Source organism: Hirundo rustica, chromosome 7 (assembly GCF_015227805.2).
Source record: "Hirundo rustica isolate bHirRus1 chromosome 7, bHirRus1.pri.v3, whole genome shotgun sequence".
NCBI classification, from domain to species: domain Eukaryota; kingdom Metazoa; phylum Chordata; class Aves; order Passeriformes; family Hirundinidae; genus Hirundo; species Hirundo rustica.
Genome location: NC_053456.1, coordinates 318,996 through 345,576, shown reverse-complemented (window position 1 = coordinate 345,576; position 26,581 = coordinate 318,996). Strand labels below are relative to the sequence as shown.

At 44.4% G+C, this 26,581-nt stretch overlaps 1 protein-coding gene across 10 annotated transcripts in view; it reads left to right on the top strand.

Annotated features, from left to right (window-relative positions):
• Positions 1-26,581, top strand: part of PKP4 (plakophilin 4) — a 67,314-nt gene that overhangs the window by 2,604 nt on the left and 38,129 nt on the right. For 8 of the 10 annotated variants that reach the window (XM_058421251.1, XM_040069081.1, XM_040069084.1 and 5 more), the window contains one exon: positions 24,805-24,938. In XM_058421251.1, coding sequence (XP_058277234.1) covers positions 24,810-24,938 — 129 coding nt within the window. In that variant the 5' untranslated portion in view covers positions 24,805-24,809. Of the gene's footprint in view, positions 1-11,836; positions 11,936-24,803; positions 24,939-26,581 lie in introns of those variants that run through there. The other 2 variants (XM_040069078.2, XM_040069083.1) reach the window with 2 other exon arrangements.

Genomic DNA, 26,581 nt, shown 5'->3' with positions numbered 1-26,581 from the left:
GCCATAGTCTGTATTGCTCTCAGTGGCTTTTCTGTCATTTTCAGTCAAATCGGCGGGTCTGGGTGGTTACATGGAATTGCTTTTCCAGCCGCTCATGCCGTGGTGGAACAGGGAGCTTTCCTGGCAGGCTGCCGTGGGCTGGGACCCTGCTCCGTGGGCAGCCTGGCGCTGTCCGGGAGTGCTCAGCTGCGTGCCAGGAGAGCCCTGCTGGGACAGCAGCTCCCTGTGCCACGGCCGTGTGCGACACCGCTGCCACGACCTGCTACAGGAAGAACGTGGTTTGCTACCTTGTACAACGAGCGTGTGGACATCTCCCAGGAACTTGTGTTGGTGCAGGTCAGAATTCTGGAATTTCCAGCATTTTTGGTCAGGTTTGGTGGGGGGTTTTTTGTTGTTGTTGTTTTTGGGTGGTTTTTTTTGGTTGTTTTTTTTTTTTTCCCTTAAGCAAAAATAAGATGTCAAATCCTTATGATTGTAGCATGTACTGTTAGTCCTAAATTAAACTGGTTTGAACTTTAGTAATGAGGTGGGACAAAGAGAAAGGCGTGGCACAGGTTTATGTGCGAGTGACCAGAAAGCCAGATGTGAGACATGTTGGGCATGGCCAGTAGCTATCACTTGCTACTTGCCTCCACCTCTATTGCAATGTTGCTGCCAACAAGGCAGTTCAAACACTAGTGAGGATGGAGAGTAAACACACAACCACAGCCAAGCCCAGAGCCAGGGCCTGTGAACGGCCCTTCCCGAGGAGCAGGCTGTGCTGGCTCTGGCAGCAGAACTTGGGAATGGAGCTGGAGGGAACGATGGCTCCGAGCGGTCTCTGGGCATGCTTGGGAGCTTTGCTGATTCTCAGCAGCTTTTCCTAAGGCCTGCGAGATGTCCTAGTTCATTGGATAACTTCTCATGTTCTTTTATCCAAACAGAATACTCATTTATTCTGTTCGGGGGAGGTTTGCAGAGGGAGGGGATGAGGTGGATAAAGACAGCCAAAAACTGCCTCTGGTGACCTTCCCAAAGCTTTTGCTTGCACAGAAGAAAATCCCAGTGTCTTGTCAGTTAAATCTCTGCAGCTGGCAGCGGTGTTCAGACCTTTGCTCCTCTCCCTCTTGCTGCCCTTAGTACCTCTCTCCTCTATTTTGAAGCAGATGAGAGAGGCCTGTATTTCAGGAGGAAGGAAAGGAGTCCATCGCTTTCACAGGAGATTAAGTCTTTTCTTTTTTGATAGTGGAATCCCTGACTCTGTCATTTAAAGGGAAGGCTGAGGGAGAAGGGTCTGTGAGTGGTGCCTCATGGCGGCTCAGCTGGGCCATGGGAGGCTGGAGGCTGTGGAGCAGCCGTGTGTCTGTGGCCAGGGATGCCATGGAGCAGCCGTGTGCCCAGGGCCAGGGATGCTGCGGAGGAGCCGTGTGTCCAAGGGTCAGGGATGCTGTGTGTCCAAGGGTCAGGGATGCTGTGTGTCCATGGTCAAGGACGCCATGGAACAGCCGTGTGTCCAAGGGTCAGGGATGCTGTGTGCCCATGGTCAAGGACGCCATGGAACAGCCGTGTGTCCAAGGGTCAGGGATGCTGTGTGCCCATGGTCAAGGACGCCATGGAACAGCCGTGTGTCCAAGGGTCAGGGATGCTGTGTGCCCATGGTCAAGGACGCCATGGAACAGCCGTGTGTCCAAGGGTCAGGGATGCTGTGTGCCCATGGTCAAGGACGCCATGGAACAGCCGTATGTCCAAGGGTCAGGGATGCTGTGTGCCCATGGTCAAGGACGCCATGGAACAGCCGTGTGTCCAAGGGTCAGGGATGCTGTGTGCCCATGGTCAAGGACGCCATGGAACAGCCGTGTGTCCAAGGGTCAGGGATGCTGTGTGTCCATGGTCAGGGACGCCATGGAACAGCCGTGTGTCCAAGGGTCAGGGATGCTGTGTGCCCATGGTCAAGGACGCCATGGAACAGCCGTGTGTCCAAGGGTCAGGGATGCTGTGTGCCCATGGTCAAGGACGCCATGGAACAGCCGTATGTCCAAGGGTCAGGGATGCTGTGTGCCCATGGTCAGGGACGCCATGGAACAGCCGTGTGTCCAAGGGTCAGGGATGCTTGTGTGCCCATGGTCAGGGACACCATGAAGCAGCTGTGTGCCCAGGGCCAGGGCCACCATGTCCATGGTTAGGGACACCATGTGTCCATGGCCAGGGATGCCATGGAGCAGCCGTGTGCCCAGGGCCAGGGATGCCATGGAGCAGCCGTGTGCCCAGGGCCAGGGATGCCATGGAGCAGCCAGGGCCAGGAACGCCGTGCCCAGGGCCGGGGAGCTGACTCCGGCACAGGCCTGTCCTCTCCGGCCGGGCTGTGTGAGTCAGCCCTGCTCCCTGAGGAGCGAGTGGGAACCAGCCCGGCCGGTTCGCTGCTGCCTCTCCTTGCTTTTCCTCCCTGCCAGCGGGAAGGTGCAGCCTTTGGCTGCCGGGATCCGTGGAGGATGTCTGGGGCTGTCTTCAACTTGCTGGTCCTCTTCATTGCATCCCACTCTTACGGGAAAACAAACAAAGACAACCTCGGAAAGTTGGGAAAACTCTCTTCTTTGTGTATGGTATCTTTAAACGAGGTACCATTTTAACAGAGTTTTTATAAAAAGGCGTACTTTTCTTATACGTGTGTTTTCCTACTTTAATTTTAAGCTATTTTAATATATTAAAAAAAAGAAATTGCTATTTTTCTTCAAAATGTCTCCATGGCCATGTCTTACAGATATTTCCTCCTTTTTTTTTTTTTTTTTTTTTTTTTTTTTTAACTTTGCACAGCATTTTAGAGATTTCTTACCTGCCACTAGGAATTGAAGACCAGTCAACTTCCTGTTTAATTGCTTTTAAGTATAAATTTAAATATGTCTTTATTTTAGCCGAGAAAATGAAACCGGGAGTTGTTACTTTATTTGAGAGTCATTAAACCATCGTTCAAAAAATAAGTAAAATTAACCCCCCCCCCCCCCCCCCCCAGTGTTCTAACTGAAATGTAATGTGTTTTTGTGAACCTTCAATTAACATTATAATTGATCTAATGTTTTGATTGGTATTGTGATGAGTTCATTATTAAAGAGCAGAAAGGAATCTATTGTAAATTCTTTGAAGGTGTATGAGTTGAAACTTGCTTTCTGCATCACAGCTCAGTGGGGGGATTTTTAATGTATTTACTGTTTGTGCCATGGGTTGGTGGTTATGGGCAGTGAATGCAATTCCCCTGTGGCTATAGGATGTGTGGGGCAGGTGGTTCACAGCCAGCCCCTGTGCAGGCTGTGGGATGAGCTGCCCTTCAGGGTTCCCTGAGCTTGTGCAGAGGAGTTCAGGGCACCGGGTCACCATTCCCTGGTGAGTGAGGTACCTCTTGGAGCATTGCATGGGGGAGCCCTGATGGGATTTTTTGTATTGGGGCACCTGTGCTGGCTGGCAGTAGGGGTAGATCTGCATCAGGCCGGTCCAAGAAATGCCCTTAGACTGACTGGGGCCACCTCCAGAGGCAGCAGGACCAAGAGGGAGAATATCCTGGGAGGAGGTGGAGGGACTGGAGGCAGGAAGGTAGGGGCAGTTTTCCTAGTGCAGGGTAGGGCAAGGAGTACAAGTGAGCTAAAGGAGGAGCTGTGGTGTGATGCCAAATATTGCCTTTTGTCCCATGAGGTCCAGTTGCAAGGAACAAGGAAGAAGCATTAAAGAATTTCTGGATTTCTGTTTCTTTCTATGGGTGCCCAAAACTTTTCCTGTCTTTATCTTCTTATCAAAATCTCCTCATGTTCTGTCTGTGGTGTGGTAAACCAAAGGCTATCATCTGGGCTATGCTTTTAACAGGTTTTTATAAAGGTACTCAAAAGCATTTACATTACACCTGTCCAAATAGAAAGCACCTAATCTATCATTTAGTTTGCTTTATATGATCTTACTTAATGCCATCTATGCTAGAAATCCGATGTGAATGGGAGATTTCCAGTGTGTGGTGGATTTCTATCCTGTTCCCCAGGATACAGGCAATGCATCCTAGGTGCTCCAAAAGGAAACCTTTTCAGTTCCAAACCCATGTTCTTCACTGTCTTACCTTGGCAGAACTACCTCTTGTGTAGCCCAGGAATTAAGTATTGGCACATTTGTTATCATAGAGGTAAATCTGATTGGTGAAAACTAAAACCAAAGAAAGTCACTTCTCTGAAACAATTTCAGACGAATGAGAGTTCTTTAACTTCCGTGTCAATGTTACAGGCTTAAAGCTGAAGCATTTCATGTCTTTCACAAAATAAAGCCAAGGTAGTATATGTAATGTGACTGATTTCAGTGGAGCACTAGACTGTTAATTGGAGGCGTTCTGTGTACAGGTGTGTTTATGTAATGGTGCTCAACAATTGTCTTCTGCTAATTCACGCTCAGCTCTTGTGTGGTATCTAAAGGTACATAAGGAAATAGATCTCAGAAGGTGTTAGTATTTTCATCATGTTTTTATTTAAAAACATAATTACCGTATATTCTTATTGAGAAATAACACAGCAGTATTGAAATTATAGCGTATCATGAAAGAAGATTTAATTTGTATCTTACCAGTGCCTAAACTCCAAATTGATGTGGCTGTCTGTGAAGTAGAGGGTAGTCCATGCTCCACAGAGCTTACAGGCAGAAAGGGCAGAACTTAAAATGATGAAATGACTGGAGAAGATACCAAGAACATGCCTTTTTGTAGTCCGGGGTGCTTGTGACCCAGTACTAAACCCAAGCTGCTGGGCTGGGTAATTTAATTACCCTTAATCGAAGATATACTGACAGAACTTGCCACCTGTTGCTGCTCCATAGCCTTCATATCCAGCTTTGTCCTCATAACTAATGTAATGAAAATACTCAGTTCCATATTTTAGCTGAAATTGAAAATATTGGCAGTGAGATGACTGATACAATGCCTCACTTGTTCCTGGGAGCATGTTTACATTTCAGATGGCAGATGAAAAAACATTGAACCCAGAAATCTCAGACTGGCTTGTAGACTTGTGAGATGTGTCTGGTTTTGCTCTGTGTTATTTGGACTATCACATAAAGAAGGAAAATTCTGAATTTTCTTCATTTTACAATTGTTCCTTAGCATAAATCATAGCAACAGCATACACCGAGATTTGGGAAATTTCACTGTCATTAAATACATTCTTTTTCAGAAGATACTTAAAAAGAAAATAAATCATAGTTTACTGTCTTCACAGAATAGACTGACTGGCAGAAAAACTTCCTGTGGTTCAAGGACTTGACACTTCTTAAGAAGTTCTGAAGTTCTGGTAGAGAGCACTGCCTCTTGTGGGATGCTTTTTGTTCAGGCTGACGTAGTCAGTCTTTCAACATGCAGAGTTTTTTAATTTAGTTGTGGAACATAGGTTATTTTTAAGCAGGAAAAAAATTCACCAGGTCATATACTAACACTGAGATAAAATCAAAAAACTGCAACAACAGAAGACCCAAATCCCAAACCAAAAAAACCCCTCCTGAAGATATTCAGTTAAAAAGTGTTGAATTAGCAAGGTGCGCTGAATCCAGCAATTGAATTTGTCCGATGAGCTACTTGAGTTTTATTTTGGCCAACCTGAGTGCTCTGAAAGGAACCATCCACTGTCCATTGGGAGCTGCTGCTGCATTGATGCAGTCTGGAAATGTAGTTTCACAGTGGAGGATGATAACAGTTTTTATTAAACTTAACACGTTTATTGCTGTTCATAATGGGTAGACTTTAAATATCTTATTTACTGTTGTTTATACAAAATAAGATATCCTGAATCACAACTTCCTGCTTTGAGGAGGTGTGAAGTACATTAGATTTAGGAAGTCTTGCCTTGTTAGAATTACAGCAAATGCTGTTTTAGTGGTATAGTTCATCATCTTAGTTAATATGGTATTATTGAATTGTTTTGTATTACTAGTATATTAATTTAATCTCTAATATAAATATTAATATATTTCAGACTGAAATTTGAAATATTAAAGGAAGTCACTTTTTTAAAATTGCAAAGATAATTCAAATTATTGCAATTTTCCTTTGTTTTCTTTGCATCTCAATGCATCACAGGAGTCATATTGCAACAGAAGAAAAATATTTTACTATGGCAATATTCCAGAGTTTTTTTAGAAAATTGAAAAGTATGCTTTATGCGCAGCAATGCACACTGTGGGATGATATTTTCCCTTGATAAGTGTTCCCAGCTCAGAAGTGACCATGTGGTGAAGGGTGTGTTGGTCAGGCTGTGTGCCCCTCTCACAGGGAGAGCAGCTGCGGAAGTTCCAGCTCAGAGCACCGATGTCTGACCCAGGTCAGTGTGCACCAACCCAAATACCAACCCCCTGTGCCAGGCTGGCCTGCTGGGGCTGCTGCAGGAGCACCTGCAATCCTCAGCTCTTCGCTGAGTGTCGGAGTTGTTTTCCCAGAGTTTACTGAATCCTGTCTTTCTGAACTGATTGTTCTCCATCTTGGTGTTGTGATTGTGCGTGGTGAAAACAAAGGATTCTGCTGTGCAGACACACTCTGTGTTTTGAAGCAGAAACATGAGCTTTTTTCCTTGGTCATGGGAGCTGATTGATCACGCTTCAGAAGAATGTCCCGGTGTGAGAAGTTCAGACAGCCCTTCCTTCCCTCAGCTGTGCAGCACTCAGGAAGGCCTCGTTCCACAGGCCATCACTGCCTTCTGCTCGTATGGAATGTTCTCACAAAATGAAGAGCTGCTAACTCTGAGCAGGTCACTTCTAGAGTTGCTCTTGCTTCTCTTGGAGCTGGTAATTGGTTCTTCCTTCCCCCAGGTTCCCTGATACAAGCAGGCCTTTGGAAGAACTTGTTACTGTTGTCTGCGTGGCAGAGAGCCACCTGCCTGTGAGGGTTTTCTTTCCAAATATTTGACGTGTCTATCTCACTTCCAAGTCTTTAGTGAGCAAACTTAGACATGTTGGAGGAAGGGGAGACAGGATGTGCTGCTGCATGGGTTGCGTTCGGCTGCTTCCCTCCTTGCACAGGATCTCTGTGGAGGCCGCCTTAGCTTTGATCTCTGGACTTAAAACTATCCTCTAGCTGACTGAAATGGTTTGCATCTTGCATGGCATTATAGCCAGAGCAGAGATTTTTATCTTGGAAGCAAAAATGCTTTGTAAGTCTAGAAATTCAAGGGTGGTGTTGTGTCCTTTTACCTAGCACAAACATAAATACTACATGTGAAAGCTCTGCTATGTCATGCTGCTAATGCGTAGGCACTAATTATCAACCAGCCCTAGAGCCTCTGCTCTGGCAACTTATAACAGCCTGGGGCAGGAGGAGAGTGGGGATGTACTTGTGATGTCTAAACAGGCTTCTTACCATTCTAAATTTTTACAACATTTATTTTATCAACCCTCCCATTTTACTGCTGTCTTTTGGATTTATATGTGTTGATGGATTTTATTATTTCTTACACCAAGGTATGAGGTGAAAATCCTTATAGAAGAGTTTAGTCTGTTGAAATTCAGAACTGTTAAGTTTGCTTGACCTGTGTTTCAGAACCAAGTCTGGGTTGGTTCTAGACAGCAGATGAGTGACCTCTGTTCTGCAAAGTCTTTTGTTGCAAGAATCGCTTGTACTTAGAGCTTTTAAGAGACTCCTTACAGAATATGGGAAAAAGACTTCTGGGAATCTGTTAATACCTGATGTTCCTTCAAAGTATTTATCCATTTTACACAACTTCTAAAAAGATCCTGTAAGCTGGAATTTATCTCCTTTACAATTATGTCCCCATAATTTAGCCAAATCTAGTAATTCCAGACGGGAAGACGCTGTGTCTGTGCAGCCAGCTCATTTCCTTGTGGAGGCTGGGAGAGAGCCCTGGGGTACAGAGCAGCCCCTGCTCAGGTCCCTGTCAGCCGGGGTTAGCCAGAGGGATCTCTGCTCTGCTGCCCTGGAGCTGCTCTGAAGGGTTTGCGGATAGCTGGCTTTACCAGGTGCTTGTGATATTTGGACCTTCTCGGTCTCTGCAATGGCACAGCTCAGAGGGAAGACAGTGCTTGTCACTGAGGATATGCTATTTTTTGAAATACAGTGCTTGTTCATGCATTGGCTGATGTCTCACATAGTGCATGGAGCGAGCAGCTCTCTGTTCTGTGGTGTTGGGGACTTGGTTTGCCTTCTACTGATGGACAGCCTTGTATGCTCCAAAGTTCAGACTTCCTGCCAGTGTACCTTGTCAGTACGAATGTGAATCAGTTTGGTGTGATGTGTTGAATTTATGAGACTTACAACTTCACGGATTTATGAACACTAATGGCACCCTTTCAGTTTTAGGTGTGCATCAGTTTTTCACCCAGTTTTCCCTGAAACAAAAGCTGGTGTTGATATGATTAATCTTGTCCAGGATACTGGCAGTGGGGCTGTCAAACTGACTGAGCTGTCTCTATTTCTGTTTTTCCTTTTTTGTCTTAAAGTGTGTGTTAGGAGATGCAGTGATTGTGCCTCTCACCTGGCTAACATTGATCATTTCTTCTTCTAGATGAAAGAACATGTCTGTCAAACTTCCTGCAGCGTAGGATCTGTGTGTGGGTTTCCACAGCAGATTCAAAGAGAACAGTGACCTGTGTGTGCAACATGACTTGGGTATGGGACAATCAGCATTTCCCCCAAGTTATTCCTTATCGTGGCACAGCTACAACTGTGATACTCATTTGGGTGGGTTAAAGCAGCTGTGGCCATGACTTTGCTCCTCCACTGGACAGACAGGATCAGATCCCTCTTTAACCCAGGTGAACTTAAACCAAGATGTGAAGCCTTGACACAGAGGAGGGAGACCAAGTGACTTGAACTAATTGTTTTCAAGTGGAACCTCAACATGTGATTTTGTGGGTATGCACATGTACCTGGCATTGCTGGAGCGCTATGGGTGGATGCTAAATGCAGTAATGGCTTTGGTTGTTACTTAGTTGAGCTACTGTATGAAGATACAGGTGTATATTTTATTAGAGTCCAAACTGAAATGGCCCTACCACAGGAGGAAAGCAAGGAAATCACCTTGATTTGACCTTAACATTTTCCAGTTGCAGAGATGCCAGCAGAATGTGAATCAAAACAGAACTGCCTGTAAACACATCCCAGGGGAGCCAGCTACTTTCTGCTGGTTTAATTCTAATTGAGGGACTTTGGCTCCCCTTAAGGTAGATATGATTTTGTTTGTACAAATAAGAAAAAATAAGTCAGATGTACCAGTATGATAGGAATCCTCTCTGTGGATCCTAACAGTTCAATTACAACAGCGGAAAAAAATAGCCACCAGTAATTCTGTTCTGAGATGGTATACTCACTATACTTTTTTTACTTTTCCAAAATGTTCATTGCACTGGGAAATTTCCTAATTTTGAATTACAGTGATAAATTTCTTTATGGTCATTTAAGACCTGTTTGGTCTTCTCTCAAATATTTCTTTATCCTTATTTTTAATTATTCTTAGAAAACAATATCTTCTCAATTTCTATTTTGAAAGGTTTCTGGTGATGAAAAAGGAGGATCTGGTTTTGTCATGACAGCCTTTGAATTCAGGCAGACCAGCAGAACCATCTGCAAATGTGAGAAACAAGGTCTGTGCCAGGTGCTGAGTTAACTTCCATTTCATTCTAATGGGAGCAGCACATCTGATTCTCTGTGAAAGTGTATTTTTGATGCACTCTACAACAGAATGTGCCATCACTGTGGCCATCCCACAGGAGCAGCTATGTTCTTCTCTCCAGGTACCTCTTGGTGATGACCTTGCTGTCTGTCACAGAAGCTTTCTTTGGTCACTCTGTGACTTGGGTAAAGAGGATTGGCAATATTAGTGTCCCATGCCCTTCTCACCTTCCAACCGCCTCCCCCCTCAAATCTGGAAGATTATTTTTTGTGTGTTAAAATGTGATCAATCACAAGAGAATTCCTAGGGGAGAAACTTCTTTCCAGATGGAGCTTTGTGTTAATTCTACTTTTTTGTCTCCCTTCCCTTAAGCAGGCTGCATACATAATCGCGGTCATTGACAACAGAGGCTGTGTTTAGCTTAGCCTGTCTGAGGTACCTGCTGGGCTGTTACCTGCCTGTGTTTTCTCTGCAGACACATGTCTCTGTCATTCTTCATTTCTGTGCTGCTTTAGCAAGCCCTGGTTGTCTTGCTTGTCTCTAGCTTTCTCATAACTCCATTATTATTTGACTTGGAAAACAGCAGCAGACAGGTAGATTTCTCCTCTCCCCTTAGGCTGGGAGAGGAACATCAACCTTCTTTTGCATTTGTATCTCTTTTAAAAGTAGGTATGCTTCCCAGATAAGGAATTCTCTATTAGCTTGGTTGCATGCCTCTGTGTGTCATCCCCTCCACTGCTTTGGATAGCTGTGGATTTATTTGGGAGCAGGAGCATTAGCTCTGCTGGGTTCAGCTGGTTCATGTCACTACATTGTTTTCCATTTTGTAAGACTGGTTCTCCTCAAATCTACCACTTAAGTTGCAGTTCCGCCTACTTAATTTATCTTTTCATTTAGAAATTGAATCAGTCCATAATGCTGTGCTCCACGGCAATTTTGGCAACTGATTTTTTCCTGTTCTTTTAGGCTTGAGTTTGTTGAGTAATCTTTTTTATCTAACTGTTTGGGGTTTTTTGTCACCATATCCATTAAATGAATAGCTGTGCCCCCACCACTGTGCTGATTATTCATGCTTCCATTGATGTCCAGAGCAGCTGTGTCTAACAGGACTGAGATTCTGGTGGTATCTGTTTCTAATAGAGCTCGCACTCCAAAGTGTCAGTGGCTTCTACTAGCAGCTATCTCCTCTCTGCTGTTGGAGATTGACTGAAGAGCATTAATGGTTACGCTGTAACCTCTATCCTTTGTCATGTGAAGGAACTCCAATTACAAAACTGAACAGCCCCCAGACAGGTAACTTCTATGACTTCTCCTGGTGACATGACTGTACCTGTCCTTTGAATTTTCCACTTTGCCAGTGAGTCTTATAATTCACTGATGGGTTAAGATTGTAACTAATAAATTGCAAATATGACAGAAGTCCGTTGTGAAGATAGTGAATTGATAGCTTACTAAGGAAGCCTTTTCTTTCTGTTGAAAGTTGGTAGCTTTGAGCATGCTGTACTCTTTACCAGTGCAAGTTTTTCAATCTTTTGCTAAGAGGTTGTCAGTGAGGTTGGGTCATCAGTTCTTTAGAATTCAGTGTGAAACCTGCCGTTCATTCCAGTAAACAGTTTCACTTTCATGAAGACTTACTTGAGGATAATGGAGTCTAAAGACTTGTCCCTGTCCTGCATGGTGTTAGTTGGTGATATGGTATGGTAACCAGTAACCAGCCTTGTGTCAGAGCTTTGTCCTGTGCCAGCTCTACCGCCTTTTCCTTTCTTTAAATACTTTCATTTCTCATTCCTGTGCAGGACAGGGGTAGCGATAGTAGCTATCTAGGTTTTGAAAGAGTATCAGACTGGCTTCACCAAGATGAGGGTTGGCTCCCCGGCACTGCTTCTGGCCTTGGAGCTGGGCCTGGCCCCAGGGGCACAGGTGTGCCAGCCATGCCACCGTGCTCCCGCCGTCCCTGGGGCCTCAGCAGCAGTGTGTGGGCAGGACAGTACTCCTGGGAGGAAGCCTGGGTTCTTCTGGCTGGGTCACCAAGCTGGTGTGGTTCTGCTCAGCCCTCGTGCTGTGGTGGGGTGGTGGCTGTCCTCCCTCAAGGGAGCTGTGCTCGGGTCCCCGAGTGCCCAAGGACAGCAGCTCTCCAGGATGGCACCCCAAGATATGGGCAGGGTATTCTGGCAGTTCAGTTGTAAGTAAATGCTTTCTTTTAAGGTGACCAAAAATGACAATGGACTTCTTGCTTATTCCTGGGCCTGTCCTTCCTGTGGCTCGGCAAGAGGATGTTGACAGGCAGCAGCAGCATCAGTATTAAGAACAGATAAAAGTGGGACAAGGTAATGCGTGTGCATGTTTACCCTGCTGTACAGGAATGTACTAATCTGAAGTCTGCATTAATAACCTTGCTGAAGGCTACTTTTAAAACATATAAAGAGTATTTTGACAGTATTCATCAGAAGATGTGCTGAATGTTATTTGAAGTTAACCAGCAGCGTTACTGTAGAGAAACAACTTACAAAGCATATTTGTCATTTTAAAGAAGCGACTTTGAAAACCTTATTTGAAGAAATAATTCTGTGAAGTATATGTGTGTATATATATATATATATATATATATGAAACATTTTTCATTTAGTTTTTATTGGGCTTTAGTTTGACAAAAGAACTGTGGTGTTACACGCTTCTTTTAAGCACAGTATGTGTAAGGTAGATTTTTGAGCCTACTTTTGCCCCTCCTTGCTTGACATGTTCACTTTTACTCTGGTATTTGCAGCTTTACCTTTCAGATTGTATGAGAACTGAAGTAATAGAGAATATTCAATATTAAATTAAAGAAAAAAACCCAACAATTTGAACTTCTGTAGAACCCCTGTGCTATTGCTGAAAAGCTCCATTTTAAATGTTTTGGATTTGAAGCAGTCTCTCACAAATAGGCAAGAAAATGCAATTAGGCGGATAAGCATTCCCTTACCATCTGTAATTTATCCTGCTGTCTGTGATGTTGAGAAGATAGCCAGCAGCTGCCTTGGAGCACCTTACTGAAATGGTTCGTTTTAGTGGCATAAGCGGTTTGTGTGCCAGGTGTTTTCAGCTCCTGCAGTGCAGTAGTCGGGTGTTGGTGGATTGCTCCCTTCCCCAGGCCCGGGTTCAGAGCTGTTTCCTGCCGCAGGGGCTCAGGCATTGCTGGGCCTGGGCTGCTCCTGCCCAGTGCTCCACTGCACTTCCCTGCACCCAGAAAGGACAGCTCGCAGCAGCTAGCTGAAACTATATATTCTTATGAAGCTGAAGTAAGCCATTCTAAAAATGGAAAGATATGCCTCTAACTACTATTACCCCCTAAGCATTACATAAAAGAGCAATAAAGAGCGATCTCGCAAGTGGTGGAAGTGCATTCTTTTCTGCTGGTGTCATCCAGGAGTGTATTTCCTGAGTTGTATTGACGTTCTCCTGAACTTGCAGAGAGCAAGCAGGAGCAAGCTTTCTCAGGTTTGAAAGTGGAAATCCCCTAAAACACTAATTAATTGTTGTACTTTTTTAGGACTTAAAATTGCGTAATTCTCCAACTCCCTCCTTGTTACTGAGAGGCTTTGCTTTTGATCACTGCCTTTAAACCCTTCATTCTAAGATTTGTGTTACAGCACAGTGAAAATAACTGGTTGAGTTTCTATCTTCACTGTTGGTAGAGTTGCTTATTTAAATATATCAGTATTAATTGTCAGGTACATCTAAATCCTAAGTGTGAACGATTAATTTTTTCTGTTATGTGTCGTTGTGAAATGATCTAAAAAATTGTGTTTGTTTGAATTTGGAAGGGCAAAAAGGAACTCCAATATTCCATTTAGAGGAGACAGCAACACTTGAATAATTAATGTAATTTATATTGCCTGATACTGGCAAGAAGGTACTTGTAGCTCTTAAATATTATCCTTGATTATTGTTTTGTCTTTCCTGCAGTGACTTCAGTATTTTGACTGTTACTGCTTTTCCCAAAAGTCTCTGTTTTGTATCCAAACACAGGCAACTTCTGCATAAAATTTGCATTGCTTTGGTTGCTTTCTTCTGACTTTTCAATAGATTCAGCTTGAAATTGGGTGCACAAAACTTCAGTGAAGCAGTCTGGGAAAACTGTGTTTTTTCAATGCTGTGCGAAATGGAAAAGAAGCAGGAGGGATCAATGAGGGTTTTTTGGTGGATGGGTGTTTTTTGGTGTTTCCCCCCCCCCCCCTTTCTTTTCTTTGCCATGGGAAGGTGCTTTGATTGCAGACATCCCAGCTTTGTGTTTTCCTGAGAGCTGTTGTTTTGCTGTATTTGCTTGGATGCAGAACTTGGTCTCTGTGTCACCTGCATCACCTGGAGTGTGGGTGAAGCAGGGTTATGTGTGGGAGGTGATACAAAATTGAGTATTGCTGGCATCGATGAACAGACTTCAGTGTTTGTTGTGAATTGGGATCATCTGGGTTTCAGCTTGCTGTCTGTTTTAAGCTGGATTCTCCTGTAGTTCCTGACCCCTGTGTGCTGGCCCACCAGTCCATGTTTTGTGTCCCCTGCCACAGCCGTGCCCTACAGAATGCCTACGAGTGCCAGCTTGTGCTGCTGTTACAGGGAGCTCGAGCACAGCTGTGGCAGAGCCCACTCCCAAGCCACTTTTCCGTGCAAGTGAGCTGCTGCTTTGGTTGTGGTTTCCTAAGGAGTGCCCTGGTCCCCTCTCTTTTCCCCAGTTCTCTCACCTGGGCTTTCCTGGTTGAATCTCACAAAGCCGCATAGCAGTGTCAAGGCTTTACAGTAAATGTGTTTCTCTAGTGCTCTTATCACAGATCAAAATTTAGGTAGGTTTGATAAAACAAGCCCAAGCTCTTTCCCAGCACCTGAAGTTCTAGTGCCTATTGCGGTTTTGGTGTGCTTAATTGCCCTGCTCAGGAATTAGCATGTGACTAGAATATGAGGCAGGGAATTAAAAGGTAGAAATAAGATTGGTGGTGTTGTGACAACTATTTGAGATTCCTTTGATGTTAGCTTTTAAAATAGTTTGAGTCATACTTTTGGTCTTTCAGGAACTGAGGCAGGAAAGTTTTCTAAACTGCATCTCCAACGGGTAAACTTTGATGCAAATGTTGCTATCTCATGACAAAATTGCATGCCTTTAGCAGATTTTACAGGAAGAAATCTTTTTCACTGTGAGAAGAAAATAATTTCTTGGATCTTGTAGTGTTGCATAAAGATGCAGTTCTACCACACAGCAAGAAGCCTGTGAATGCTGTTTTTAAAGTTTCTCCTTGTTTAACTAAGCATCAGCAAGTAACCATATGCCTTCATTCAGTATTTGTTTTGCTTCTTGACCACTTCCACACTTAAGCTTCATTCCTTCAATATATACTTTTCTGCCTCTCTGAATTTTTTTGTTGCTGTATGCTGGATTGCCTACATTTTGCACTGTGGGTGTCTGTTTTGGAGCATGGTTGCAATTATTGACATTATTTAATGTACCATTGACCTGACTTTTTCCCCCTCTGCCCCCCCTTCTGCAAAAGGTTTCCCTGCCTAGCCAGACACTAACCTGAGTCTGCCTAATTTTGTAACTGTGTTTCTGTCACCTACCCCTGCTACAGGAGGGCATATTGGTCATTTCGATGGAAACAGTACGTGACATTTTGTGTTTATCAACATTGGCTCATTCATCTTTCTTTGTGGTTTTCCTCAAATTACTCACTTGTCCTTGATCTCCTCTAATTGTGATATAATTTGTACATTTTGTTGTTCACAACTCTTCATCTCTTCATAAAGTATTAGTAGAAATACTAAATTCTCTCTAGCGTCGAGTTATGTGTAATCCTACTACCAATACTTTCAATTTTGAAGGGTAAACAAAATCAAATACACCTCAGAAAAATAATACTAATCTTTGGAATATTGGAGAACTGATGGAAGTATTGGTAACTGTGGCCTTAACACCCAGATGCTTGTTGTCTAATTCTTATGTTTTGCTTCTACATTAAAGTTTTGTGGATTTTTGCTTCTAGCTTGGAGAGCAGAAGAGGAGAGAGCTTCATTTGCTTAAACGTAAAAGTTTGCAGGTAGAGTGTTCTCGCCAGAAAAAAGAGTTTTGCTGTGCAGTTCTATTTCAGGGCAGAAGGAAGAGTAAACTGCAGTTTAGTAATTGATAAAACTTCATTTTAGTAAAATCTTTTGCTAATCCAAAGCCATGATTATTGGAAAACAGTGGTATTCCTCAGTCTGTGTTTATGGTATGCCAGAATTTGACATTTCTGTAGTAGTCATTTGAGCAGGAACATCCACAGGTAGCACTGAAGAACTCATAAATGTATCCTGAATAAAAGCAGGGTTTCAGCATCATCAAGTTTTCATTTTTGCAAGGGCATAGTAGGGTTGTTTTCCTGCCAAAGGCTGGAGCCACTGCTGCTCCATGGCTGGTTCTGGGGCTCTCCCTGCAGCAGTGCAGGCTGTGGTGTCACTGGGCACACACCTGGGAATCACTGCTGCTCCGTGGCTGGTTCCTGGGGCTCTCCCTGCAGCAGTGCAGGCTGTGGTGTCACTGGGCACACACCTGGGAATCACTGCTGCTCCATGGCTGGTTCCTGGGGGTTTCCCTGCAGCAGTGCAGGCTGTGGTGTCACTGGGCACACACCTGGGAATCACTGCTGCTCCGTGGCTGGTTCCTGGGGCTCTCCCTGCAGCAGTGCAGGCTGTGGTGTCACTGGGCACACACCTGGGAATCACTGCTGCTCCATGGCTGGTTCCTGGGGCTCTCCCTGCAGCAGTGCAGGCTGTGGTGTCACTGGGCACACACCTGGGAATCACTGCTGCTCCGTGGCTGGTTCCTGGGGCTCTCCCTGCAGCAGTGCAGGCTGTGGTGTCACTGGGCACACAGCTGTCCAAGGGGAATTGCTGTTCACTGCTGCTCGGTTTCTAAAGCAGGATATGACCGGGGTTGGAAGTGTCCAGCTCCAGACCATCTCAGGGATACATATGATACTACATCACTCAAAAACTGGCATTGTACAAACAGAGGAGGCAGTGGAAGTCTGTAACTCTCCAGCTGTCTTTTGTAATGGAGGTTGTAGGTAATAATTTTTGTCATTGAGAAAATTTTTTGTATAATTTTTTTTTTTTTCAAATATGCTGTATGACAAAATTGAGAAGCATACTTTTATAAAGGCGTGTAACATAGATTTGGGTTGCTAATACTTTCAGCTGAAGCATGTCTGCCTGCAGGTTGTGAGCATTCTCTCTAGCAATGACATAGTCACACTTCAGCAATAATTTTGCTAAGTGAAAATACAAGTAGAAATTGAACAGGAGCTGCAGCCACTGTTGTGGCTGGTAGTGGTCATATCTGTACTTACAGCCATTCTCCTTGTAATTGCTTGTTTGTAGGAGTGTTCAGGTGGGAGATGGAGCAGGTATTGGTTCGGAGCTGGGTGCAGGGCAGCAGTGCTTGTCAGCACAGCATGCCTGTTCTCAGCTGTCAGTGTGCAGCTTATGTTGTTCCATGATATTCATTCTGAAGGGCTTCGTGCCTACACTAATTGCATCTATTCCAACACCAAACTGAAGATTTATCCTTCTGTACATGGCTGAATGAGTAATTGATGAATGTCCTTGTCACCTGACAGTCTGTTTGGAAAACCTAAAATCCTTCTGTGATGCTGCATGTCCCTCCTCTGTCTCAGTCTGTGGTAGAAAAGAGACGGAACTTTATCCCTGGAGATCAATCTGCTGTCTGTGTGCTAGTCTGCAGAGCTGGCTTTGAGCACAGTGCTCTGATGAGGCTGTGTTCAATGGCAGTGGATTTGGATACCTTGGCAGAAGAGAGCAACACAGACATGGGATGGCCCAAAGGGAAAGTTCAGATTTGAGATCTCTTGTTTCTTATAAGTCATGGAGCCTTGTTGACTTGAACTACTGAAAACTCTTATTTATTGCCATTTAGCTTCTCGTACTTCGTATGTTTGCCAAGTGTAAATGCTCTCCAGACATCCTTCAGATGACAAAGAGGCTTCTTTTCAGGTGAGCTACAGACAGTGCCTCAGGCCTTGCAGGATGTGGTTATAAATATGTCTTTATTCAAAATGGTTGTCTTGCTCTACATGTCTGATACCTTCTGGTGAATGGTTAGTTTGAAAGCTATAAAAGATATTAGTCTCATGAGCATGTTACAACTAGATATTTGTGGATGTAAAATCTTGCCTGCTCACTGGAGTGAAGTTAAAGTATGTAGCCATCATGCAAAAAAGGAAAAAATACTGTCTTTTCCTAGGAACTGCAATAAATATGCAATAATATATATGTTTATAGAAAAGCTAGGGTAATGTACATTTTAAGATTTTAATCAGGACATAGTACCAAATGGGTTTTGAACCTGCATGTATTTAAGTAAAAAAAACCACACACACACACACACACACACAAAAAAAAACCCAAAAACAAACAAACAAACAAAACCCCCCCACCATTTTGTAAAGAAAAAGGGATTAGGAAGAGGCTAAATTGAGTGATAAGTCAGTTAAACAAATCTCCCACATTTCTCAGACAGCGGGTCAGGTGTGCGTAGATTTCCTTTTTGTCTGTGGGACTCAGTCTCCACAACTGTGCAAGTGGTTTTTATCCTGCCATTACTGAAGTCAGTTTCTCCCATGTAATTATCAGATAACATGTTTATTTTCCTGGTTTCATCCTTAAGTCCCCATGAACGTATGCGCTCCCAATGTCCATAGAGGAAACAATCTCTGAACACAGTGGCTAGCCTGTAGTGTGATGTTTGGAGTGTCTTCCCCTGCTGCATCTGGAAATTTCAAACCCTGCTTTTCATGGAAACGCTGGAGCCATCTTTCGCAGAATCCATTTTTAGTTGTTTGCATCATCTTTGCAAGTGGGTAAGTTGTCATCTGCTGCCTCTCCATCCAAACACGTTCTGCAGGCTGGCAGACAGAGCACAGAGCGTGGTTCAGTCATTTGGTTGCAGGAAGCTTGAGCATGTGAATCCCGGCCTGGTTCTTAGATGAGCAGCACTCTGGCCTTGAAGCAGGGTGGAACCAATGGCTGCTTCTACCTGGTAGTGTTCTGACAGCTCTGTGAAGGAACTTGAAAACAGATAAATTTAATCGTATCTTCCTGTAAAAACTAGAGATGTAGTTCATCTTGTTTAGGTTTTGACTTTTCATGCACACTGTGAAGGATGAGAAGAGCAGAGTCTGTGACCAAGAGCTCAGATGTGCCTTGTTGCTCTAAGTATAGATATACAAGAATAACTTTGTCATGTAGTAAATAACGTTAGTGTCCCAGCAAGTTGATTTTAGCTTATAGGAGCTTTTCCCCTCTGTACCAGTGAGTATTTGTCTAATACCGTTGGTAATTTGCTATTGTTGCTTGAGTTACCTTTGTAGCTAGATAAATATGAGTATTTTTAGTGATGAGAGGTTGGCCATTGTTTTTCTTATGTTGCCCTCATGAAATAGATACAGTCCATCATGTCCTAACTGGCAGCGTTGGCCAGCTCTGTTTTACCTCTTCAGCCTGAACTGTGTTGGTGACTGTTCTTACTGGCTGCAGGTCAGCAGTGGGAGGCTCAGAAACAGGGAACTTACGTAAGGAGCAAATTTGGAAGAATAACCAATGTAAGGAGGGCAGGAGGAATACGAAGGGAAAGGGATTAGGAAATTGTGAAAGAGTATCATTTCTGTCTGGCATCAGTCCTCAAAAGGTCTGGCTTTTTCTTGGGCCTGCGCTAAAAGAAGTGGGATTATTCAGTACTGGCAAAGCTGTCTGGATATGTCTTAGAAAATAACAGGAGGAGCACTGAAAAGTGGGGAGTAGAGACTAATGACAAAACATAAAGCATGGTTTGCTATGCTTGGTTTAGTGATTTCTCATATTTCTTCTCTGCTTCTCAATAGTATGTTCTTGCTTCCTTGTGTCAGTGATTATTTGGCTGCAAGATCAGCTGGCTCAGGAAAACACCCTCCCCATCTCGTCCCCAAAAGCATGGCTGTGTCAGATGAACTCCCTGAACTGCTGGCTTTGCAGCTGTTTGACCAGTGGATCAGACACAAAAGAAGGTATTTCCCAGGTTCCTTCCCTGTGTGCTGAGAGCAGTGTGAGAGCCCAGGCTGGCCAGCTGCCAGAGCCACCAGTGATTCTGCCCAGCCCAGTGCAGGGGGTCTGTGGAGGCTTTTAGGAGCCACGTCAGTAGAGCAGGGGGTGCACAGTGGGGGCAGCGCTGTCCTCTGAAGGGGCAGTTATGGGGCTGTTTAGGCAGGGTTTGCTCAAGCAAATCCCACAATTGTCCAGTGTGGTGGTCCCTGCTGAACCCTCTGTGGATGGAAAGCTGAGTCTTTATGGTGGCTTGGTTTGCTCTGCTGTGATTTACTGTGTGGGTTTCATAAAGCCATTTGAGTGTGTCTCTACAGCAGAGAGGCTGGAAAAACCACTGTTCTCAAAATTGTTTTAGGGTAGTTCAAACTGGAGGCTTCAAATTGAACAGCTTTGTCTTCCTTGCGCACTTGATCTGGACATGCCAGCCTGGAGCTAGGCTGTCACTTCTTTTGGCCTTTACGTCTAAAGAGAGAACTTGAAAATTCAGAATAGGTGTTAAGAATTTTCTTGGACTTATGCTACAAGATGAAATATTTAAGTATTTTCCTGAAAAATTATCTAAGTGATTGAGACATTGGTTTATCAGAAACTGAAAAGCACAGCGAATTCTCACCGTCCTCCATGTTTCCGAACTTCTCACATTATACTCTTAAGCTACATTAGAGCCATTTACACTGTGCACAAGTCTTATTTTTGCAATGTCCACCAAAAGATCATTCCAGAACATTTAAATATTTCAGTTCTTGTGTATTCTTTGCAATAGCAGGGAATTCAATGTGTAAGCTATGATGTTCAGTGGTTTTAAGATGTAGTTAGGTGTGCTGAAACACACTGAACAGAGCTATAAACAGTAAAATGCATTTTCTGAGTTTTCATTGTGGCTGCAGAGATCCTAGATCCTCAATATGCAGGAGCAGTTTGAGAATTAAAAGAACTGGAAGGCAGGGAAGCATTAAGGTACAATTCTGATGGTACCTGTGTGTACTGCGTGATGTGTCAGTGCCCAGGGCTTGCAGAGAGCAGCCCAGGGCAGCACCCAGGAAACTACAGCATGGTGCTGTGGGGGGTGAGGGTTTGGACAGCCTGGGAAAGATGTAGGAGCAGTCTCCTGTTCTGGGTGATGTATGAGTGCTCAGCCATGACACCAGAGACAGGCAAAATAACTATGAACCTAATCTTTTTGAGGTAGGAAATCTGGTTGCTAGTTTTCCAATAATGAATCAGTTATCCGTCCCCAAATGAGTGGTAGCAAAAGTCCAGGGAGCATTTTGAGTAGATAAATCTCAGTCTTGTGTAAGGAAGAAAGAGGGTTTTGTATTAACTTCTCACAACTTCTTACTCATACCAGATTTTAAGGTTCTCACAAAACCTGCTCTTGGTATTTCCTGTTCCTTGTAAGGTGAAGATGAGAACCTGCCTTGACTTTGTGAGTTCCTGTCCTTAAGAAGCATCCCTAGACAGAGCTGTGGTGGGAGAGACTGGGCCCTGGAGAGCTGCTCCTGTTCCCTTACTGTCCTGTGCTGTCACCCGAGCCCACAGGCCTGGCAGGATGAGCAGGCTTGTTTATTAGCTCAAGTGTGCACCTAAGCGTTTGTAGGATCAGAGCCAACAGTTATTTAATGTTGAAATCAAGATTAGAAAATCGGTAACTTTGCCAAGAAATGTGTTAATTGAAGGAACAGCAGTTGAAACAACTGCCTGTGTGAAAGGGTGTAGGTCTGTGATTACATCTCTTAACACTGAGATAGATGTACATTTAACACTGACACCTCACTAATAATTAATTTGATTGGTTTTTATTGGGATGTTTTTATTTGATACTCAATACTGGGTGTATTTTCTGTTCCAATGAATTAGCACAACTTCCAGCCAGCTCAGAGGGATGTTTTCTGGACTTGTTTACTACAAGAATTTACTACAGATGGGTTGAGAAGTTATTCACAATGTTGGGGTTAGAAGAGAGAGAAAACTATGGAAAAGACAAATTGAGATTTTTTCATTGCTGTATTTTGTACTTCTCCCTTGGAAATCCCAAACTGCAGCAGGCACTGCTCTGTTACGTGCAGGTGGAGACACAGTGGGATACATGGATCAACAAGCAGCCCCTTTCTGAGAAGCACAGGTGTAACTTGTGAGTTTTTGAGACTTGTCCTTTAGATTGCTTAGCAGATGTTTCTAAATGAAGGAAAGGCTTGATTGGGTAGTTTTATTACTTGATATGCTTGCAAATTTATCAGGTCATTTAGAAACCTGAAACACTGAGTTATAGTCATAAAGGAACTATGGTAAGTGATATAAAAAATCAGATATGACACATGAAATTGTGGCATGTATTCTGTGCTTTGAGTTCTTACTGCTTGATTAAAGAGTTGGTTTTCAGGAGTAAAACTTTGAAGAAACCATTTTTATTTTCTAAAACCATAAAGTTGTGCATTTGACTTTTCACAATCCTATTATACAACTATTAGAGGTCATTTTTTATTCTGCTTGCTTAATTTCTGTTTAATGGGTTCTGTAGAAACGGTTCTTGAAACTTTAGGTGCACATCCACCTGACATGCAGCTTGTGGCAAGCTTGGCGCGGCAGCCTTTGTATCTGCAAGCTGAAACCAATAAAAATAGTGTTTCAAAACAGCCAGATATGTCTGCTTCTTCATTTGTGGCACCTCAGAAGTCAGGTAACATTTAATATCGGTTTATTTGTCGAGAGTAGGTTCAGTTGCAGTGCTGAGGGCGGTCTCCCGCAGCCCCGCACGCCCACGGCCTGGAGCTGGGGCTGAGGGAGGCCGCGCCCTGCCCCGGGGTGCCCTGGCTGTGCCGGCACAGCTGGGAATGCTCACCCTGCGCCACGGCACTTGGACACGAGCAGGGCAGCGTGCTGTGCTCCTCGCAGTGCCACGTCTGTGGGGAGGGACGGTGAGGGGAGACCCCTATGTGTGGGGAGGGACGGTGAGGGGAGACCCCTATGTGTGGGGAGGGAAAGTGAGGGGAGACCCCTATGTGTGGGGAGGGAAGGTGAGGGGAGAACCCTATGTGTGGGGAGGGACGGTGAGGGGAGACCCCTATGTGTGGGGAGGGAAGGTGAGGGGAGACCCCTATGTGTGGGGAGGGACGGTGAGGGGAGACCCCTATGTGTGGGGAAGGACGGTGAGGGGAGACCCCTATGTGTGGGGAGGGACGGTGAGGGGAGACCCATATGTGTGGGGAGGGGAGGTGAGGGGAGACCCCTATGTGTGGGGAGGGACGGTGAGGGGAGACCCGCATCTGTGGGGAGGGGAGAAGGGAGTAGAGTGGCTCTTGGTGTGGCTGGGCTAGCAACCTCGGGTGTCCTTGTGCAGTCCTGACAGCAGAAACTTTGTGCCGTTTCTGAAAGTTGTGAAACTTTCTTTTGCCTTGTTGCAGAAGATAAATGTGGTGTGAATCTATGGTTAGAATGGGCTGTTCATACGGGCTCATTTCAGTACATACAGGGCAGCCTCCCCGTGCTTCACCTGCTAGGTGCTGAGGGGAAAAGTCCTTCCTTGCTGAGTTGGGCTCCTTCTCTGAGGTGTTTGGAAAGCAGCTTTTCTTTCTCCGTTTGCAGTGGTAGGAGCTGGTGGGTGACCAGGCTTCTGTACCACAGGTTGCCCCCATGACTGCTGCACTGCCTCTCATCACTCATCTCACCTGAGTTTCCCTGAAATGGTTTGATTCCCTCAGTGGCTGATGTGAAACTGCACATGAACCGTGTCACCAGCTCTTTTAGCTGACCAGAACAGTGTGGTTATTAAAGACCTTGTGCCAGCACCAGGAGAGCTCATGGGCCTGCAGAGGAGCGATTTCTCTCATATCTCAAATGCTGCTGTACACAGAGCAGAACAAAAGCACTTGTTCTTACACCATCAACTCACCTCTCCCATAGTGGCACAGCACTCCTCTGACAGCACAGGGCTTTGCCTTTTCCTGGGCCCTGCATGCAGGCACGGGGAAGAAACCTTGTGAGAGGCTGGCAATCCCAGGAGAGATCCCTCCAGGGTCGGCTCAAGTCTCCCCTTTCAACCCTGTCAGAAACATGCAGTTCTGCAGCACAGGTGTGCACTAATCCTGTGCATTGCCCTCTGCTCCTTCAGGTGCTCATGCCTGATACAGCTCTGGACCGAGGGGTCTTATGCATCCGTTCCTGGACTTGGAGCCCATTTGCAGCATAAGCTTCTCCTCATCCTTGGAGTAATGAATGGAATGGGGAAGGAATCTGTTCCTGTTTGTCTGCCCTGAAATATTGGGCGAGTTTGTTCTGAAAATCCAAAATTAAATACGGACTACTTCTAACATTAGACCTACAAGCTTTATTTTTCTGAAGGAAATTATAGCGTGGTATCTGTGTAGAAGCTTTGTGAATGCCACTTACTTGCTGTTTGCAAAGCATTAAGCACATTCATAAGTATCTCTGTAATATTAGTTAATAGTGACTTTGATAATTGAGCAAATTAATTGCTTTTTTCCATGGATTGGAATTGTTGGTGTGCTGCCTCTGCAATAACACAGTTTGGGATTATTGGCTGCTAATCCTGTCAGTCCTTTCCACACTATCCATAGCCCAGGGCAATTGCTTTAACTTTAGCATTTTAATTTCCTCTTTTGCAAAAAGAGCATCAGAAGCATTGCTCCCATTAAGCTTTTATTACCACAATTAGTCTCTTCCATAGTTTGTTCCTGACAGCAGAGCATTCTGCTGCTGTGTGTCATTCTTCTGTGCTGAAAACTGTGGTAAACTTGTACTGATCCTGTGTGTTCTTAATAGTTAACACCAGTATTTTTCATGCATCTTGCATTGTGCTAGTTTTATTAACCACCACAAAACAGTGTTTTTAAAAATAATCTTGAAGCATCATGCAGCTTGCTTGCTCCTGCCCAACCCTCGAGTTGTGTGACTGTGGTCTCCATTTGTGAAGGTGAAACACAGTCACACAACACAGATGAGTAATGCAAAGTTCTCTGCTTATTTAGTTAGGTTTGGAAAGCTGCTAGAAAATAAATATCATTTATAATTCTGGAAACTTGGATTTTAAACATCACTGGCTGAAAATGTAAACTATCTTAAAATCTTGTTATTGCAGGCAAAATGCCAGCCCCTGAGCAGAGCCCAATGGTGGAGGAGGGGCTGCCGCAGACAGCGCAGGAGACTTCCACAGGCCCAGGCATGGAACCAGAGACTACTGCCACAACCATTTTAGCTTCTGTGAAGGAACAGGTATCTGCCTTGTTTTCAGCAATTCATCAGTTCAGAGTGTGTGTGGAGTTAACCGCTGTCTCTTACTGCATTGCTGCAACAGCCATCGCTGTTTGTTTCTGTGGCATGTGACCCAGTGCCACTGTTGTCAGCTTTGTGTATCAGTTTTAGGATCTGAGTATTAGGGGTTCAGTTACCTGCATTAAACAGAGGCATCATTCTGGTGTTCTGTATCCTGTGGAATGTCTGCACTGCTGCCTTAAGTCAGACTGGAAATGCAGGTCTAGTGGCAAAGAAAGAAGAAAAGCTAGTGTAGAATTGATGCAACACTGGAATCAGTCCTTCTAAGTCCTGCAGAGCAAAGTGTTCAGTGCTACAGAGTCCTACACATACAGATTGTGTATGATTAGTTGTACTTTATTAAAAAATAGGCTTTAAACTCTGAGTTTGGTTACAGTTTTCAATACCAAGGTACTAATACATTTTAAATCTGCAGCACATTTATGGGTGTGTATTTAAAGAGATCATTTTTGTAAAAACATGATTGCAATTTTTAATGAAATTCAGCCTTAATTTGTAAAGATCATTTGAGTGGGAAAAATTGCAGTTTTACAAGGAAACACTCCAGTTAAAGTGTTTGTCGGTTTCTTCTTTTTTAAATTCAAGGAACACAAAGGGGGAAGGGATACTTTGGCTTTCATTGTATCATACTGAGACACAATGATCATCTTTATTGACTTAATACAGAAATTGTAACATCTGAACCTCAGAATAAATCTGCTTTGCTGTCTCTGTTTTGGAACTTCCATTAAGATGAATCTCAGCTTGATTCAAGATGGTAGCTCTGAATGCAAACACTTGATATATTAGTTCTTATGTTGTCCCATGTTCATATTTTAAAAAAAGGTGAGTTCATATCTTCTTCTAAACAACAGTTTTCATACCCATAATACCTTTTGGTTACACAAATAGTTTCTGCAGAATGATGAGATTTGAATCTTAATTTTTGTGCCTAAATTAATAGTTTCAAAAGTAATTTAAGGCGAAAACAGCAACCCTAAAAAATTTCTTAGCAGTGTTAAAATTAATATTTGCAGTGTGCTGGGTATTGATGGCAGAGGCTGTTGCATTGTGAGAAGTCAGCCAAGAGTTACAAATACCTTCAGTCCCCTCTCAGCAAACAGTTTGCATTGTGCCATCTTAGCCTGTCACAGATGGCCATTAGGGCTCATGTGCCTGAAGTACAGGTGGCTTTAAGTCAGTCCATTTGACTTGCAGTGCACAAGGTGAGCAGTGGCAGTGTCACAGCTGGGCCGTGCAGGCAGGGAACCTGTGCCCAGGGGCTGCAGTGGCAGTGTCAATGCTGGGCTGTACAGGCAGGGATTCTGTGCCCAGGGGCTGCAGTGGCAGTGTCACAGCTGGGCCGTGCAGGCAGGGATCCTGTGCCCAGGGGCTGCAGTGGCAGTGTCACAGCTGGGCTGTACAGGCAGGGATCCTGTGCCCAGGGGCTGCAGTGGCAGTGTCACAGCTGGGCCATGCAGGCAGGGATCCTGTGCCCAGGGGCTGCAGTGGCAGTGTCACAGCTGGGCCGTGCAGGCAGGGATCCTGTGCCCAGGGGCTGCAGTTTGCAGTGTCACAGCTGGGCTGTACAGGCAGGGATCCTG